Here is a 16,847-nt window from a genome sequence, read left to right as displayed (position 1 = left end):
TTCAAACATTTACCATGGCTGCAGTGACCCTGAAGTGAATCTCTGTGCTGCAGGCATACTGTTTGCATCTGACTTTCCTCTGCACCTCATGCAATTGATGCACCGTGATGATTGCTATCTGTATATTGCTCAGAGATTTTCCCCTGGTGAAAGTGCTGCAGTTGGTGATTTGAGCCAATTCTTACATGTGTGTTAGTGAAATAGTGCTGACTGCCTCTGTGCGGGCTCAGTAGTCAGAAAATCAGACGTTATTGGGGAAAATGATGTCTAAATTAACTTAGACTAGAAGAGCTATTTTCAGTCTGATCCTGGATTTTTAAGTGTTTTCCTGTGACCACGTTGATCACGGAGGTGCATAAAGTCTGTGATAGTCAATTAGAGATATAGCTAAAACCTTTTCTTCTGTCTACACAAATATGCTAGTTCTGAAACATTTTGCATCACTCATAAAATTTTATGGGAAGCTTTCCATCTGTAAGGTTAAAGGAAAATCTTTGATATTGTAGCTGAAGTTGTGTCTGTGCTGTGCTAAAGCAGCCTCAGAGGGAGAGCAGAGATGTTGGAGAGAATTGAGACTTATGCTTTTTGTACTGCTGATACTGCTGATGGGAATGTGTAGAAAACAGATGAAACTGCTTCCGCACAGGAACTAAGTAAACGTTTGAGAAGAATTTTTGCAGTGAACCTGAGGTCAGCTTTCTCTGAAATTGATGGGTTTTAACTTCTCACTTGATATGTTTTTGTGTACAACAGCATTCTTTTCTTGTCCCACCCTGCTGCTGTAAGATGCAGGGGTGGGAGTTTGTTTACTGTGCTGCACAGATCAAAATGTAATCACAGCACAGAACTATTTTTAGTTCTCAGGAGGCTGTAGTTGTGTTGTTCAGTTCTTTGTGCTGCCATTTCATTTTGTATTCCTACCGCTTAAGGGATATCATTCTTCTCTGCTGAGAACTCTGTTTGAAGCTTAACCTGCTGTGCTGTTGATGGTTCTGGTACATTAGAAAGAAGATCTGTAGGCAAATCATATAGTGCAGAAATATATATAAGACAATTCTGTCTCCTTAGATTGTATCACTCAGGAGATATCAGAATATTTAAATGGTCTAATTGAAGATAACTCCTTTGTTTTTTGAATCAGCAATTGTTCAACATTAATTCCAGAGCACTACAGAACACACCAAGTCCTCTCTATTCAGTTTATCACAAGGGCTAGTTTCTCCTCGCTATATCCACTCCAGGAGAAGAAAGACATTTAACCATTTTATAATATTTGGGGAAACAGTTTGATTTATGAGTGGTCACACAACAGTGTGCTGAATGAGTACAGGGGAACCTGGATCTGCTACTCTCTCTCTTTCCCATGCCTAATGCATTTTATTCTGAAATGCTATGTGTGCGCTGTAGGATATTGGCTTGACACATCGATCCCATATAGAGACCTCTTACAGCTCACTGTTTTATAAAATGTCAAATAAACTATTTGCTTTCACTGCTCATGGAACTCAATTTTCAAGTTAAAAAATGAGAGATTCGGGCCACCCACAAATAGAATCATTAAGGTTGGAAAAGTCCACTAGGATCGTATAATACAACTGTCAATCCATCACCAGCTTGCTTACTAAATCATGTCCCTCAGCTCCACCTCTCTGCATTTCTTGAACGTCTCTGTGGATGATGACTCCACCGTCCCCCTGGGCAGCCTGTTCCAATGCATTACCAGTTTTTCAGAGGAGAAATTTTTGTTTATATCCAACCTGAACCTCCCTTATCTCAACTTGAAGTCATTACCCCTTGTCAGTTTCATATCAAGCAGTTTCATACATATCCCACTGAATTGATTTTATAGAAAAATAAAAATTTCTCCAATAGAAATAGAAACATGCAATCTAGAAATAACAAGACCAGTCTGAAATATAGGAGATATTTGGGTATTTTTTTTGAAATTCATTTTTAGTGAAATAGAGAACACAATCGGAGTACTTACCTCTGTTGCTGTTCACTTGGTTATAGCCTTGAGAATTTTTGAACTCGTGTAGATATAGAACGAGTTTAGGCTGCTATTTATGTATCTGTAGAGATTCAACTCTTTGAACTCCTCTGGAGTGTTGTGAATTGATAGCAAACAAGAAACTTGAACGTGTTCTTATTTGGATTTCTACACCAAGTTTCACAGAACACTAAGAATGTCATTTTTTATTTGAGATATTCTGTAAAGGCGTCTTCTCTAAACAAGTGTTACTATCTGTTCTATATTACCAGGTTTGAGCTTGCTTTTCCCTGCTATTAAGTTAAAACAGTGTAGAATTGCATAGTGAAACACAAATACACTTCTATTTCTTTGCCATCTCTCTCCTCTTTAAAAAACCCCAACATTAAATCTTTCGTGAGTAGTGAATTTAGAAGTAATTTGCATTGTACCACTTCATGGTCTGGCATTTTAGAGATTTGGCACAGAACAATAGGATTAATTCTATCCAACTTTGAAATGGAATTTCAGCAGTTAGAGATGCAAGCAGTTGGTCTTTGTGATCAGCCTTCCATTTTAAGAGCATATTTTATAAGCAATAGTTGTATTATTTATTTCTCTTTTAACTAAGCTTTGAAATTATTCATTTTTGTACTTTGTTAAGCTGTGTTTCACAACTTCTTCTAAAGCAAAGAATTGTTAGCTATCTTACTAAAATGTGTAATAGGAAATGTTGCTAGGCATCAGTTTCAGGTTTGGGTAAAGGGAATGTGAGAAGACAGAGTGCTTTAGAAGAAGACTTTCTCAGCTTCTTTCTTTCTGAAATACTAGGTGAAGCTCAGCTGGAGAGAAAAACAAGCTGTTCTCCCTTGCTGCCCCACCACATACATGCATACACACACACAAAAGATATTAATAATGACATTTTTCATTAAAATGACCACCATGTTATAATAATAAAAAATAACTTTGCAAGATTTTGCTACTATAAATGTCGTGTTTAATATGAAGAATGAAAATGTTATATATATTCTTTTTTTCAAAACGACAAGAAGTTTAGGCGAAACATATGATTGCAGAAATCAAAGAGAATATGGAGGATAAAATATATCCTGTTGACATTACAAAACTATACTTCAAATACAAGGACAGCATAAACTCAGAGTACAAAGTTCAAGTGTTTTAGAATGCTACAAGAATAGCATTAAAGACCAATTATTCATACACACTTCAAAAAGCTGAAGGTACACAGCAAATTTGGGAAGCGCTTCCCATTAAACATTAGTACTTGTAATCAAACTAACAATATACAAATCTTCATTACTTGCTCTTTTGGATTTATACTTCTTGTTCCTCTGTTTTTATTGCACATATTTTAGTTCTTCCTTTTCTGTACACACTCAGTTTAAGTAGAGCTGAGTTGTCTCCAGAGACTACACAAACGCGGCTTTGCATTGGATAGCCTGTTGATTTACTCCATCTGAGCATGAAAAAAAAAAAAAAATGACCTCTGCAATTATTGTACAAATCCTAGCAAAAGCCCGGTGAGCTAACTGGGAAAAGATTTCAAGCACGAAGCACTTGGCCTTTTTTGGTAAATGTGGTCTGCAAGTCCCCAGCTGGTAACGGTGGTGAGATCATTGTGTGATGGGCTGTGTGCAATAAAGCCAAACTTTCATGGCTCTTTTTATTCATCCAGTACAGTATTTAGCAATATTTCTTCCTATGTTTGTTGACCTTCAGAGTAGCTTAAATCAGATCAAAGGAAACAGAAGCAATTTTGTTTTTAAGACTTAAAAGAAGCATTTTGTTTCTTCATAACAGTTCCATCTGTTTGTTTCATAAAGTTATTTATTTTGGCCTGAAGGGTTATTTTTTTTATTATTATTTACTTTCATTCATTCATTCATTCAAAGCTGTGAATTCCTTTCGACTTGGGAAACAAATCCATGTTTTCTTCCATCTGTGTTTGCCTCTATGCTCAATTGATGTAGGTGTGCAGCCACTGTTTGTTACTTGTATGGCCTCAAAGCTGAGGAGCATAACGTAAGATATACGCATATATTTAAGTTCGTCAGAGAGCTCTGAAAACAGAGTTCTAGATAGGTATCCAAGAGCTCTGAGATACATCAGAATGACCATTCAGTGAACTGGTTTCCTTAATACCTAATCAAATGATAGCAATTGTTGGAAATCCCAGCATTCCTTTCACAGTGAAAAACAAATGACCTTGCTCCAGCGGGTAAGGCAGAATGTGTTTCATTACAAGCTGCATCTGCGGCTCGTGATCTGGTGCTTGTGTCCCCTGGTTTTGGAGCATTTTACTGTCAATCAGAACTGGAGAGGGAAGGAGACTGGGGAGGAAGCAGGAACAGCCCAGGCCAGGAGGACTGATGGCCGACTGTTTTGAGTTGAAATGCAACACAGATTTCCAAAAATGTGCCAGAGTTACCTGATATCCTTTTTGATAAAGTAACTGATTCTGCAGGCAAGGAAATGGAGTGGATTAAACCTCTCTCCGTTTCAGCAGGACACTTAAAGCACACTGCCTGAGACAATTTAGCTTTGATAGGGATTAGTATAAGAAATATGATATGTGAAAGGAACTGGCTAATTGAGGTAGGGCAGTGAGTCTTGTTTGTGGGGAAGACTGTCTGGTGAGAATGAAGTTACTAATTAGAAGATCCCAACGGACAACTTGAGATAGGGCTTTTGTTTTACTTTCAGTAATGGCCATGTACAAAATCCAATTGTGCTTGGGGTTGCTTTAAGTCTGGGGTAATGCCAAAATAAAGGAGAACTACCTGATTGAGAACAAAGTAGAAGATGAAGTCAGTCAGCAGGGGATGCTAAATGGTTGCAACAGGCAAAGTTTGTCTTAGAATGCATTCAGTAGAATTCATTTTCTCTTAAAAGTTAGTATGGTTGGTTGACTAAAAACAATTTCTGAAGATGTACTTTTTTGTTTTTTCACTTTAAGAAAATTTTGATTTCCAACCAGAAGCAGACAGATTTAAATTCAGGAAAAATACATTTCCTATTAACTATAGCAGGATGATTTAGTTTCGCATATTCTGCCATAACATTTACAAATTAAGACTTGAAATAAACATATTAATCAGTGAAATTAAGTAAATATGCAGTGTGTTTTAATTGGCAAAAAGAATAACTGATTTTAAGAACGTATGGTCAGTAAAACAAAACTAGAAAACAAGAGTTATGAGGAATAGTTAAGTAAATTGAGGCTGTATAGCCTGGAGAAGGGAAGGCTGAGGGGAGACCTTAGCATTCTCTACAATTACCTGAAAGGAGATTATGGTGAGATGAGAGTTGGTCTCTTCTTTCTGATGAAAAGTGATAGAATGTGAGGAAATGAGCTCAAGTTGCTGCAAGGGAGGTTTAGATTGGATATCAGGAAGAATTTTTTCACAGAAGGGGTGGTAAGCATTGGAATGGGATGCCCAGGGAAGTAGTAGAGTCCCCATCCATGGAGGTGTGTACCTGGCACTAAGGTACATAGTTTAATGATGTGACTTGGTAGTTCAGGTTGATGGTCGGACTTGATGACCTTGAAGTTCTTTTCCAACCTGTAATTCTGTTTATGATTTCATGAAAAAAGTAAATGTAGGTAGCCTACATCACCCCTTCTTTTGAAAAATAGCAAGAGAACATAAACACATAAGTAAATATGCAAGTTTTCTAATTAAATTAAGGTTGTTTCCTTGCTAATCTAAATCAGCCCACAATAATCAGTGTCACATTGAAGGATTCAGGGAGGTTGCATCCTGACCCCAAACGGCTGCTGAAATCCTGTTGCACTCCTCCTGTGCAGCGATTAAAAGTACAAGCAAAGGCATCTTTTACTGCCTCCAGACTTAATTTCCAGTTCACAGGGGAACCAAACCCCTTAATCAGTGCTTAGATGCAGGAAGGATTTGGCAAATGTTTTCAATTAAAAAATAAAATAAAATTTTCTCAGTCTCAGTAGGATATTTTGGCTAGGCAGATCTGTTATGTCCTTTCTTCCCTTGCTCCTAGCTGGGAAGTGTGCGCAGTAGGGAGGGCTGACATTCTACACCTCTTAAGGTTAAGGAGGAAAAACAGGTCTCAAGTTTGGATTGCAAATGAGAGCCCTCAAGAGTCCTGAGGAAAATTTAAGGGAAATACAGGATGTCCACTTGCCCATGTCCTACTGCCCATGGCCTGGAGCAGGACAGGACTCAATTAATCTGTTGATCTAATTCTGTTAGAAACTGTGGGGTTTTTTGCAGCAGTCTTAGGGAGAATGAAGATTTCTTTCTTCACTTCCTTTTCTTCTGTGGATTTTTAAAGATAATAGCATAAAAATACTTCTATTATGTTTGGGCATTAGTTAGATGAAGTTGAGTCTATGGATCATTACTGCACACATATATAGAATAGTATATAAGAATAGAATAATGTTTCACGTTCTAAATGGAAACTCATTTTATTGACACACTTAGCTCCATGATGCATGTTTTTGTGGTGTTTTTTATTTTCCAGGGTTTTGTTCTCTCTGTAGAGCAAGATCTGCAGAGCTCTGGGCATTTACAAACACGCAGTCTCTTACCATTCATAGCAATTTCTCTCTTCACACAATGAATATAAAATAGATACACTCCGAAGTGTAGTGGTAATAGCAGCTGGAAAAGTGGGCATAACTGTCTGAGACTTAAATGTCTATTGATGGCGATAGGGGAGGTCCAACAAATCTTTCTGCCAGATGAAGCAGCTTTATTATTTTGAATCACAGAATCGTAGGATGATTTGGGTTGGAAGAGACCTTAAAGATCACCTAATTCCAGTCCTCTGTCATGGGCAGGGATGACATGGGGCATCCACAACTTGGCCTTCTGGGCCACAGGCACACACTGCTAGCTCATGCCCAGCTTTTCATCCATCAGAACCTCCAAGTCCCTTTCTGTGGGGTTTCTCTCAATGAGTACTTTTCCCAGTTTGTAATCATAGCTGGGATTACTGCAACCCAAGGACAGCACTTTGCATTTGGCCTTGTTGAACCACATTAGATTCACATGGACCCACTTCTTAAGCTTGTCCAGGTCTCCTTGGGTGGCATCTCTTCCTTCAGTTGTGTCGACTGTACTATTCAGCTTAGCGTCATCAGCAAACTTGCTGATGATGCACTCAGTCCCACAATGCAGATCATTGATAACCACCATGGAACAATTTGTGCCTGTCAAGCTGGCCAAGAAAGGGTCGCTCCAGATGGATGATGTGGTGAAGAGATTGTCCCTCCCTGCAAAATAAGCTGAGCACACTGGCTGAATTTAGCTTTGGCGCTGGGGAGGGATGGCTTTTCCCCCCAAAGTGAGAGTTTGTTTTTCTTTATCAGTGTTGCAAGAGAGACTCAAAATAGCTGCTTTTAAAACAAAACAAAATCACTTCTGACATTAACCCCAGACTGTTTCCTTTTTTTTTTTTTCCCATAATTTTCTCATAACATGCCTCTGGTCCTCCTCAGATAAGAGCTGTGGTCACGTCACAGTGACGTGGTGTCATGGGAAGGCAAGCTGGGTTGAATGTGTGCTACTGCCTGGAGGTCAGGGATGTTGGCAGATCACTTGACACAAGCAGGAGAAATCCCAAAGACTATTTAAAAACAGAAATAACTACTTCAGAAAAATATATTTTTATCTTCTGCTTTTAAAGTAAAGCAGTAAGTGACGTTGTAAAGTAATCTTTCAGAATCCATTTATCTGTGTAACACTACATTCTTTGCTGTCTTTTTGAGGGTGAAATGGTCTCCTTGTACTTTTTCTGGATTGAAGGCAATACAAGTGCATCAAGGCACTTTGTGTGGTAATCTAGCATGCCAAGTAAGGCAAGAAGAACTAGAAATTGACACAGCATTGGATGTTAGCGTTGTATGACGATTGAACTTGAAGGACTGATGTCTAGCTGTTTACACCTTGGTGAAGCAGAGAGGTTTCACCTTGCTTAGACCTGTGTTAAAGTGGTAAATCAGGACAAAATTGGAGCTGCCTGTTCCTTGGGATTGACACCAGTTCCCTTGAGTATTGTCCATTGTAAATTTGTTCTTTTCCTCTGTCCTTCACATTTGTGGCACTTCAAGCCAGTCGGCTCATCTGAGTTGAGCTGAATTTTCTGAATATACAAATGAAACAGAAACAAAAAAGGTGATGTATGCTTTTAAAGACTCTTGGAAACTCTTTATGTTCCATATCTGAACTAGATGATGAGAAAGAAAATGCTACTGCTTTCTACTTGGGCAGAGATCCCCTTTCAGGTTTGATCTTGTAAGCATTAATGGCAACAGGTTTCTTTGAGTAGGTGCCATTTTGAATATTCCAGATCAGAAAATGCATTATTGCTGATTGTTTTTTTATTTCTGAAGATTAATATGTCTCAAATCCGAGCTGGCTTCTTTTCTTTTTATCATGTAAGTTGTATCATTTGGTGTAACTTCTAATCAGCATATATAGTGGTATTGATTTCTTTAAAAATAACTGTATTGCTTATAACACTAACAGCTTATACCATACAATTTTTTATAAAGTGTACAGAGTTAATTCAAGGTTTTTTTTTCTGAATTCCTAAACAGCTTTGGTAACTTTAAAATCATGTAAGGTCGCTAGCTTTTGGCTAGGAATGGGAGACCCTCTTGCTGTTGTAATAAAGTATTTTCGACTTCAGAAAAGTGTTCTAAACCTGCTTAAGAGTTTTAAAAATCACTTTCTGCTGTTCTAGGAGTCTTTGTACAGCATTCAGTAACATACTGAATAATAGCCTAAGTATGATATTCCACCAAAATGCTTTCTATTTAGTAGACAGTAAAAACAATAAAACTGGATTACGTGTGTAGACTTACCAGTCCTGCTGTTCGGGCAGGAATTTAACAGATTCCCAGACATCTAGCAACTACTCCTGGAATAGACAAACGCCAAATAAACTCACGGCAGATCTGCAGCTTAATAATAGGGAGTCTAACGTGTCCTGCTTTGCAACCTGCCAGCATTGGCAGGTTTGCGTGTCTTTTGACAGCAGTACTGGGAACTTAGAGTATTGTTTTTCCATTTCAAGAGACATCTTTCTGGGGAGAAACAAGTAGCTTCTTATAAATTAAAGGCCAACTGCTTTTATTTGCTCACTTAATCATAACTGCTTCATAATTTCAAAAGAATTACAGATTTCATCAAACTAGTGAAAATTTTCTGCTTTTTTTCTTCTTCTAGTTTCACCGTAATGACATTCTGTATACACACGTATACATAATTAGACAGAGAATTATGAAATGGCTGTAAGATTCTCCACTTCCAGAAAAAAATTTTGAAAACTACCTGATAGTTGGATCTGTCTTTACAGAAGACAACACAAAAGGATAATCTTCTTCAGAACTTTATGAACCTGAAAATTAATTATCTCTTGCAGGGTTATTCAGTGTTTTACACAGATGTGAGTTCCATCCTAAGCTTAGGTTAGTTTGGGACTGTTTAAGATACATTGGTAGTTCTATGCATCTCATACCTGATATGAAATGAGGTTACTTTTTAAATTGCCGGTTTTTAATATCTATCTTTGTAGCTGTAGTGCTTCTGAACACTCCTGTATTTCCCGTTTATTGCTGTATTATTTTTCACAGTGGCAATATGTTCTTTTTATTATTATTATGTCTTACACACCATATTGCTTTCTGCATCTTCATAGTTTGCTGGTTTATTTGTTGGTTATTTTTTAGTAAAGACTTGATCTAAAGATTTATAGTTTCTGGGTAATTTAATTTTTTACATGATGAAATTGGCTCCAGTTTCAAAGATTTTTCACAAGCAGTTTTATGAGTAACGTAAGTCAAGACTTATGGTTGTGTTAACCCTATTTCGTATTAAACAGAAATGGCTTCTTTATGATATGGTTTTGTTTCACTTCATACTATCTGCAAACAATGCATACATGGGGGTCCTGTAAGCTTGTAGCTTTCTCTAAGCCTTGGAGAAGACCTGCACCCTCATTCTAGTTGTGAAGAAGAGCAGAAGGGAAAAAGTTCTGGGTGTCCTTTTTACTACTCCTTTTGGCCTAATGTTGGCTTTCTGAATATTCTCATAACAAACCAAAATCTCTTTCAAAAAGAAATCCTACCACTGGACATCTATCCAAATGCAGTTTGTGTTCTTAGATAATTACTATTTTATTTAAAAAAGATACTATACAACCATACCACTATACAACCTTCATCGTCCATGAACTTTCTAAGGAAGACCTAAGACAATAGGAAATAAAGATAATATGATTTTCTTCTCATGCATTTAAGACTTGAACCTCACATCCCCATGAAATCTATATGATCTAAACTCCTATCAGACTTCTGAAGATTCAGTTTACTTCAGTTTGCACTCTATTGTTCTTCTTTTATTTGCCTTGTTTACAAATAAGAGATCATCCCCAGCATCCCAAACTCCAAACAAAATACCAATAACTTCATAGAAAGGCACTTTGAATTTTTCTTTGTAAGGCAATGAAAAAACAGATTTGAAGTCTAATATCCAAGCAGCAAGCCATCCCCAGTGTTCCATATTATTGACCTTTTTGTAGTTCTTGTCAAAAAGAAAAGGAACAAGGCTTTACTGAATTCAGCTGAGCTCACTATGGCTTCAGATTGTTTCACTGGCGAATCTGTCAATTTTGTCTACTCCTGCAAAATGCTGCATGTCTACTCATACAAATGCTGCACCATTTCCTGCAGTTTCTGTACTACGACTCGAGGTGCTGAGAAGCATGGACCAACTGGGGGTAGGAAAAGAAAAAAAAATGTTGCATCTGTATTTCATGTTTGCTTGTTTTCTAGTTAAGTAAGAGATTCTCACTGATTTTTTTTCTCCAAATGGTTTCTTTGTGATATTTTCTCATTTCATTTCCTTTTTTTTTTATCCTTTTAAAATCACCTCCTACAAAATATGTTTATTTAATGGTTACATAATGACACTGCTGTTGAAAATGAGTCAGAACAAAATATGCAGGGTTTCTTTAGAGTTTAAAGATTAGCATTTTGAAGCTAAGTACGAACACCGGGACGAAGACAGTAAAACTACTTTATCTAGGAACAAATCTAAGATTAACCAGGATATGCTAGCATGAAAAGTCATTGTAGCTAGAATAAATTGAAAGAAAAGGCAAGGATGGCAACAGCTTTATGAAAAATAGAGAGGAATAGTTTCTATAACAATGTTAGTGGTAAATACAGAAGTTTTGACACAATACTGGACATAGAGTAATGGCAAACTTAGTCTGTTAAAAAAAAAGAAATTTGACATTCCCACTGGAAAAGCGAAGTCAAAATATAGTATCTCTTTTTGATTCACATACAAAAATTCAAGTTGTGGTTAAAATTAGTGGGAAAAATGCCAGTGATTAGTTGTATGCCTAGATTACTTATAGCATGGGGTCAAAATCTTTCTGAATACAAGAAACAAACATGACTCAATCGAATCATCTTATTGACAATTTACGTCTAATCTTTTCACATCCATACATTTTTTTAAAGTGATTGAAGAATGTCTCTTGAGTTGACTTCTAACTGGAACATTTGCAGTTGAGCAAAATTTATTTCATGAAAGATAATTTTCACCTTTTGGAGATTGTTCGTTTTCCAAATGAAGCTATACTGGAAATCTAAGGAGAAAGTAAAAACAAGAAGTAAATTTGGATGCAGCAGTGTACAACTTGGCTCTGTCAAGGGAATATTGGATATTAGTGAAACTTCCTCACATGTTAGAAGCTGAACTTCCAGTTCAGTGACTGGTTAAGAGCTTTCCTAATAGTGTTGTTGGAAATTTGAGACACTTAGAGTTGTACATATATTTGTACTGATTTAAGTCATAGTGACCTGACCCACCTGAGAGCAGTTAAACAGGCAAGACAGTCATACTCAATGCTTAAAGTCTGCAGAACTTGATACGGTTTTTAATTTGTCTTTTTCTGTGTATTTTTATTATTTTTAATAGCATCCTCTGAATTATCTAGAATTATCTGAATTGTCTATTTTTTAGTATATATTTTAGCTAACATTTTCCCCAAAAAGTTTGCTACATTTCCAAGTCTGAAGGAAGGATGCACAAAGAAGAAAGGCAGCCAGGGGCATGGTGCTGAGGTCAGCAGCAGCATCTCCATAATGGCCACATACATTATGTTATTATGTTTTGTGTTATGGGTGGTGCTGGCTGTTGCAAAAACAGGACAGCTTGAGCTTGCTTCTCCTGCCACAACTCTTTGTTCCTTGCAGTTTGATCCAAGATGGGATCTGCAGACAGGGGCAGTCCTCCATTTTCCTAAACTTCAAGGCAGTAGCTTCGCATGGAAACTCACTTCGTAAACCTCCTGGATTGCAGAAAAGCAGGATTGCTAGTCTCACAGGCATAGACTGGAGGGTCCAGGACTCCAGTGACTCATTTGGGCAGCTGCTCTGTATAATGGAGTGTTTTGAGAGTTGAAAAATGAGAGGCTGGAGCTGGAAGGAGATAAACTTCTGACTTCACTTGGGATGCGCCTGTGTGCTTGTGAGTCACTGACTGTGTGTGAGGAAAGAGTTCTCTTGGAATGAGCTGAAGTTTTCTTCTCTTCCAGAAAATGAATCACTTGCTTCTGAGTCTGTTGGTTTTTTGGTTTTTTTTTTTGTTAATATTTATGAAATAAACAGTTTTCAGAGACTTTGGTACATTCAAATATGTTTTTTTATTGGTATATAGGAGTCATAAGGGATCTCACTTGGTGTCATCAGCAAACTTGCTGAGGGTGCATTTGACCCCGCTGTCAATGTCATTGATGGGGATATTAAAGAGTATCGGTCCCAGCACTGACTCCTGTGGGACACTACTTGTCACTAATCTCCATCCAGACACTGAGCCATTGACTGTCACTCTCCGAAGTCGAACCAGTTCTCCCGCATCACCTCCCTATCTTCTGTGTGCCTTAGTATAACTTTGAGGAGGATCTGCTCCATGATCTTTCCTGACACAGAGGTGAGACTGACAGGTCAGTAGTTCCCAAGGCCATCCTTTTTACCCTTCTTAAAAATGAGTGTGATGTTGCCTTTTTTCCAGTCACTCTAGGCAGCCTTCAATCCTGATGTCACCAATCAGTTCATTTGCATTGGTGAACAACAGGCCAGTATTGCATCCTCCCTGGTGGGGCCACCTATTGCTTGACTCAGTAAGTTATCCTCAGGGCATTCCAGGAGCTTCCTGGACTGCCTACAGCTTGCCATGCTACTTTTCCAGCAGATGTCTTGTGGTTGAAGGCTCCCAGCAGGATGAGCACTTGCAATCATGATGCCTCCTGTAGTTGGAGGTAGAAGGCCTCAACGGGCTCCACTTGGTCAGATGGCCTGTGGCAGACAGTGATCACAAGGCTACCTTTGCTGCCTCGGTCTCTAACTCTATCTATAGGCTTTTCACTTGCTCATGATTATTCTTTAGGGACAGCTTTTCACATTCTATTCGTTCCCTGCTGTAGATAGCAATATATCTTCCCCTCCATTGCCGCCTGTCCCCCAACTTGTAGCCATCGCTAGCCATGCTCCAGTCATGAAAATCATTCCACCAGGTTTCAGTGATGACAACTGTATTGTGGGTTTCTAGTTGAGCAGTAGCTTCCAGCTCCTCCTGTTTGTTTCCCAAGCTGCATGCATGGTAAAGATACTTCATCTGGGCAGCTGGTCTTGTCACTTCCTTGAAAAATAACTCCTTAATTCCCTTTAAGTATTTTCCTTGTTATTCTCCATTGCCTTCTCCTATTGTCCCAGCAATCTCTGCCTCATCATCATGGGATTTTGCGTGTGCTGCACTGTTACCAGTGCTTCTCAAGGAAGCAGGTCCTTCAAGGCCCCTGCTAGCACACTGTCCCTCTTATCTAGTTGTTCCATACCACAACTTATCATGGGAAGGCTCACTATCCTTCCTTCCGTCTCCCTTCAGACATAGTTTAAAGCCCTCCCAAAGAGCTCCACTAACTTTCCCCCAAGGACCCTTCTTCCTTTTTGAGAAAGGCAAACCCTATCTGATGCCACAAACCCAGTGCCATGTAGGCTAATTGGTCGTCTAAAGAACAAAGTTCTGGTGATGGCACTAGCCACAAAGCCAGGTATTTAAAAGTAAGATCCTTTGATTTGTTTGCATGTCCTTATCCAATACAAGAGGCAGAGAAGATAAGATGATCTGTGCATTCAGTTCCTTCAGTCATCATTCCAAAGCCCTGAAGTATTTTTTGATAGGCCTTGATCCATATGTAGCATCTCTCACTATATGGAAAAGCAGTAAGGGGTTGTGGTCTGTTGGCCATACCAGGCTAGGTAGTTTCCTTGTGACATCCCTCATCCAAGCCCCAGGAAGACAGCAGACTTCTCTAAGAAGAGGATCTGTAGGGTCTGTTCTCTACACCTACAACCAATACCCATCTTTTCTTTTTCAATAATGTAGTCTTCATGCTGGGGGAAGGCTTTTCCTGGTTTGATTTCATTAGTTAGTGTTTCCCTTCAGATGGCACCTTTTCACCTGTGCCACTTGGATTTTGATAGTAGAATCACTAATTTTTAGTTCAGCACCCTAACTCCATTGTCTTAGAAGATAACCGAGCAGGCAACTCATTGCAGCTATTCTTCATCTGTGTTCTGTGATCAACTGAATATGGTGTCTGTTGGTGACTGAAGAAGCTGTTGAGGTACTCGCGTTACTTTTGCTTGATTGTAAGAGCCTGAGACTTGAATATTCACCCCAAAACTGGCTGTGGAACTGGTCTGTAATTTTGGTCCCGTAAAAGTTGATTTCATGGCTGACTGGTCTTTTGATGAGTCTTACCTTGTCTCTTCTCTCTTTCTTCTCAGAACACTTTAGGGAATGATTTTGGAGAATAATTCATATGCTTTCCTTTCCCTTGTGAGGCAAAATGCAAGATATTTCTTTTCCTTTGCATAGCTGCAATGAAATATAGAATGGTGTGGAGAATTTTATTGTATTTCTTTTTATTTAATATTTTGCTGGATCAAGTTCTGTCTTTTCCCTATGATTTCTTTAGAAGATATTTGAATATAGTTCTGTGGTGAAGTAAGAACACTAAATTGTGCATATTTTTCACACTAACTATGGGTTGTTTCTTTTTTCAGAATATAAAGTTTTGGATCTTTTTTGTAGTTACCACTGTGAACTTCGGTTACTGGAACTAATCAGTAACAAGCTGCTGTTACAGCTAGTCAAGAAGTTTTCATTGATGGCATTAAGTTTTTTTCTTCTATCTCTTATTTCTCTGGCTGACCTGACTTTCACATGAAATGTTAAAGAAAAACAGGTCCAACCTAAAATGCAAACTAGTTGTTTGTTTAGTTCGTAAGAATTTCTAAGGACAAAGGGGTCAGGTAAAGAATCACCGCGGCTCTGATTATGACCTGATGTTACTGTTATGGCCAGTAATTAGTTTTTCACCATTAATAGCTTTTGCACATGTGTGAGTGGGACTGGTCACATTGACCTTTGTTTGTTTTCTCAAGATGTTCAACTTGTAAAACACTAGGAAGAATCATTACTTCTTACCTAAGATTGTAGAAATTGCTGGCAGAGGGTTGCTTTCAATTGAAGTATATACATTTTTAATAATTCAAAATTATACTTTTATTATTAGTCATCATACATTTGCTTTAATTCCTCTTCCTGTTTCCTGAAATTTGGTACTTAAAAAAAAAAAAAGGCTTATTTTTCTTAAACTTCCATGAATATCAGATGTAACGTTTTCGGAGTATATAATGTAAATGAGATTACAGAAGACAATGTATTTCTTAATTTACTTATAGCAGTAGCTCCCTTTTGTATCATCATGCATTAGACTCGTGGTGAAAATGTGAGGATTGTCTGCACATGGTGAAAAGCTTAAGAGGACTAGGAAAGAAAAATGGGATAACTGTTTTAAATGGGACAAGCTTAAATATTCAGACACATCAAAAAATTATTGGAAACAGACTTTTGGACCAATTTCCTTTTGCAACCACGTATGTGCTTTTCCATCATCCACATATTTTAAGAATGTGAGTGGAAAATGAAAATAAGTATATATTAGTCTTAAATGCAGATGATAGGCCTCTATCATCAGATAAGTTATACCGCCTACCTCTTCTACAAAGACAATATGAGACAGGTGGGTATATTTATTAAGCTTGGAAAAGAGCTGCTTAGCAAAATACCCCTACATATATTCACTATGGGAAACTTCGCCAGTCTGTTGTGTAGATTTATTATTTATTACAAAAGTCCTACTTAATTCAGCATTTACTAATTGGATCAGTCCACTCTCAATTCAGAACTGATCAAAATGGTTTTATAATGAGACATATTTTTACATCTGTTCTTTCTTTTAATTAAGTTAGCTGTTATGCTTAATCAAATGCTTTACTAGACAATGTTTGTTTTTCAGGATGGAAAGAAGAAATTTGACAAGGAAAGTGAGAAATATTACTCTATCCTAGAGAAGCACTTAAATTTATCAGCAAAGAAGAAGGAATCTCATTTGCAAGATGTAAGTTCTTAGAATTACAGACTGGGTCCTTGATGATCATCTATTATCTGTTTCATTACTCAGTTTCCAGACTGCATGGAGATCATGATAATAGACATGCTGTATTTTATTTATATGAAGTGTGATGTTTTCTTGTAGTTATTCTCAGTGTGAATATAAATTCCTGAGTGAGATTAATATGGTTTTCATAACAGTTAAATATTTTAATAAGGAAATATTCTACGTGTCCAACTCTCTGTACCTTAAATTGCAAAACTAATGTTTATTGGTTGCAGCAACATATATGATTTATATTACTACAATAAAACTGTGACTTTTATATTATAAA

At 37.7% G+C, this 16,847-nt stretch overlaps 1 protein-coding gene across 1 annotated transcript in view; it reads left to right on the top strand.

Moving 5' to 3' along the window:
- The window catches only part of ARHGAP42 (Rho GTPase activating protein 42), a 160,101-nt gene that overhangs the window by 86,450 nt on the left and 56,804 nt on the right, over positions 1-16,847 (top strand). The window contains exon 5 of the mRNA XM_031616148.2: positions 16,418-16,519. Coding sequence (XP_031472008.1) covers positions 16,418-16,519 — 102 coding nt within the window. The remainder of the gene's footprint in view (positions 1-16,417; positions 16,520-16,847) is intronic.

The sequence above is a fragment of the Phasianus colchicus genome, chromosome 1 (assembly GCF_987193195.1).
Source record: "Phasianus colchicus chromosome 1, bPhaCol1.hap1.1, whole genome shotgun sequence".
NCBI classification, from domain to species: Eukaryota; Metazoa; Chordata; class Aves; order Galliformes; family Phasianidae; genus Phasianus; species Phasianus colchicus.
Note: the sequence above shows the minus strand (reverse complement) of the source record. Positions and strands in the feature narration are given on the sequence as shown.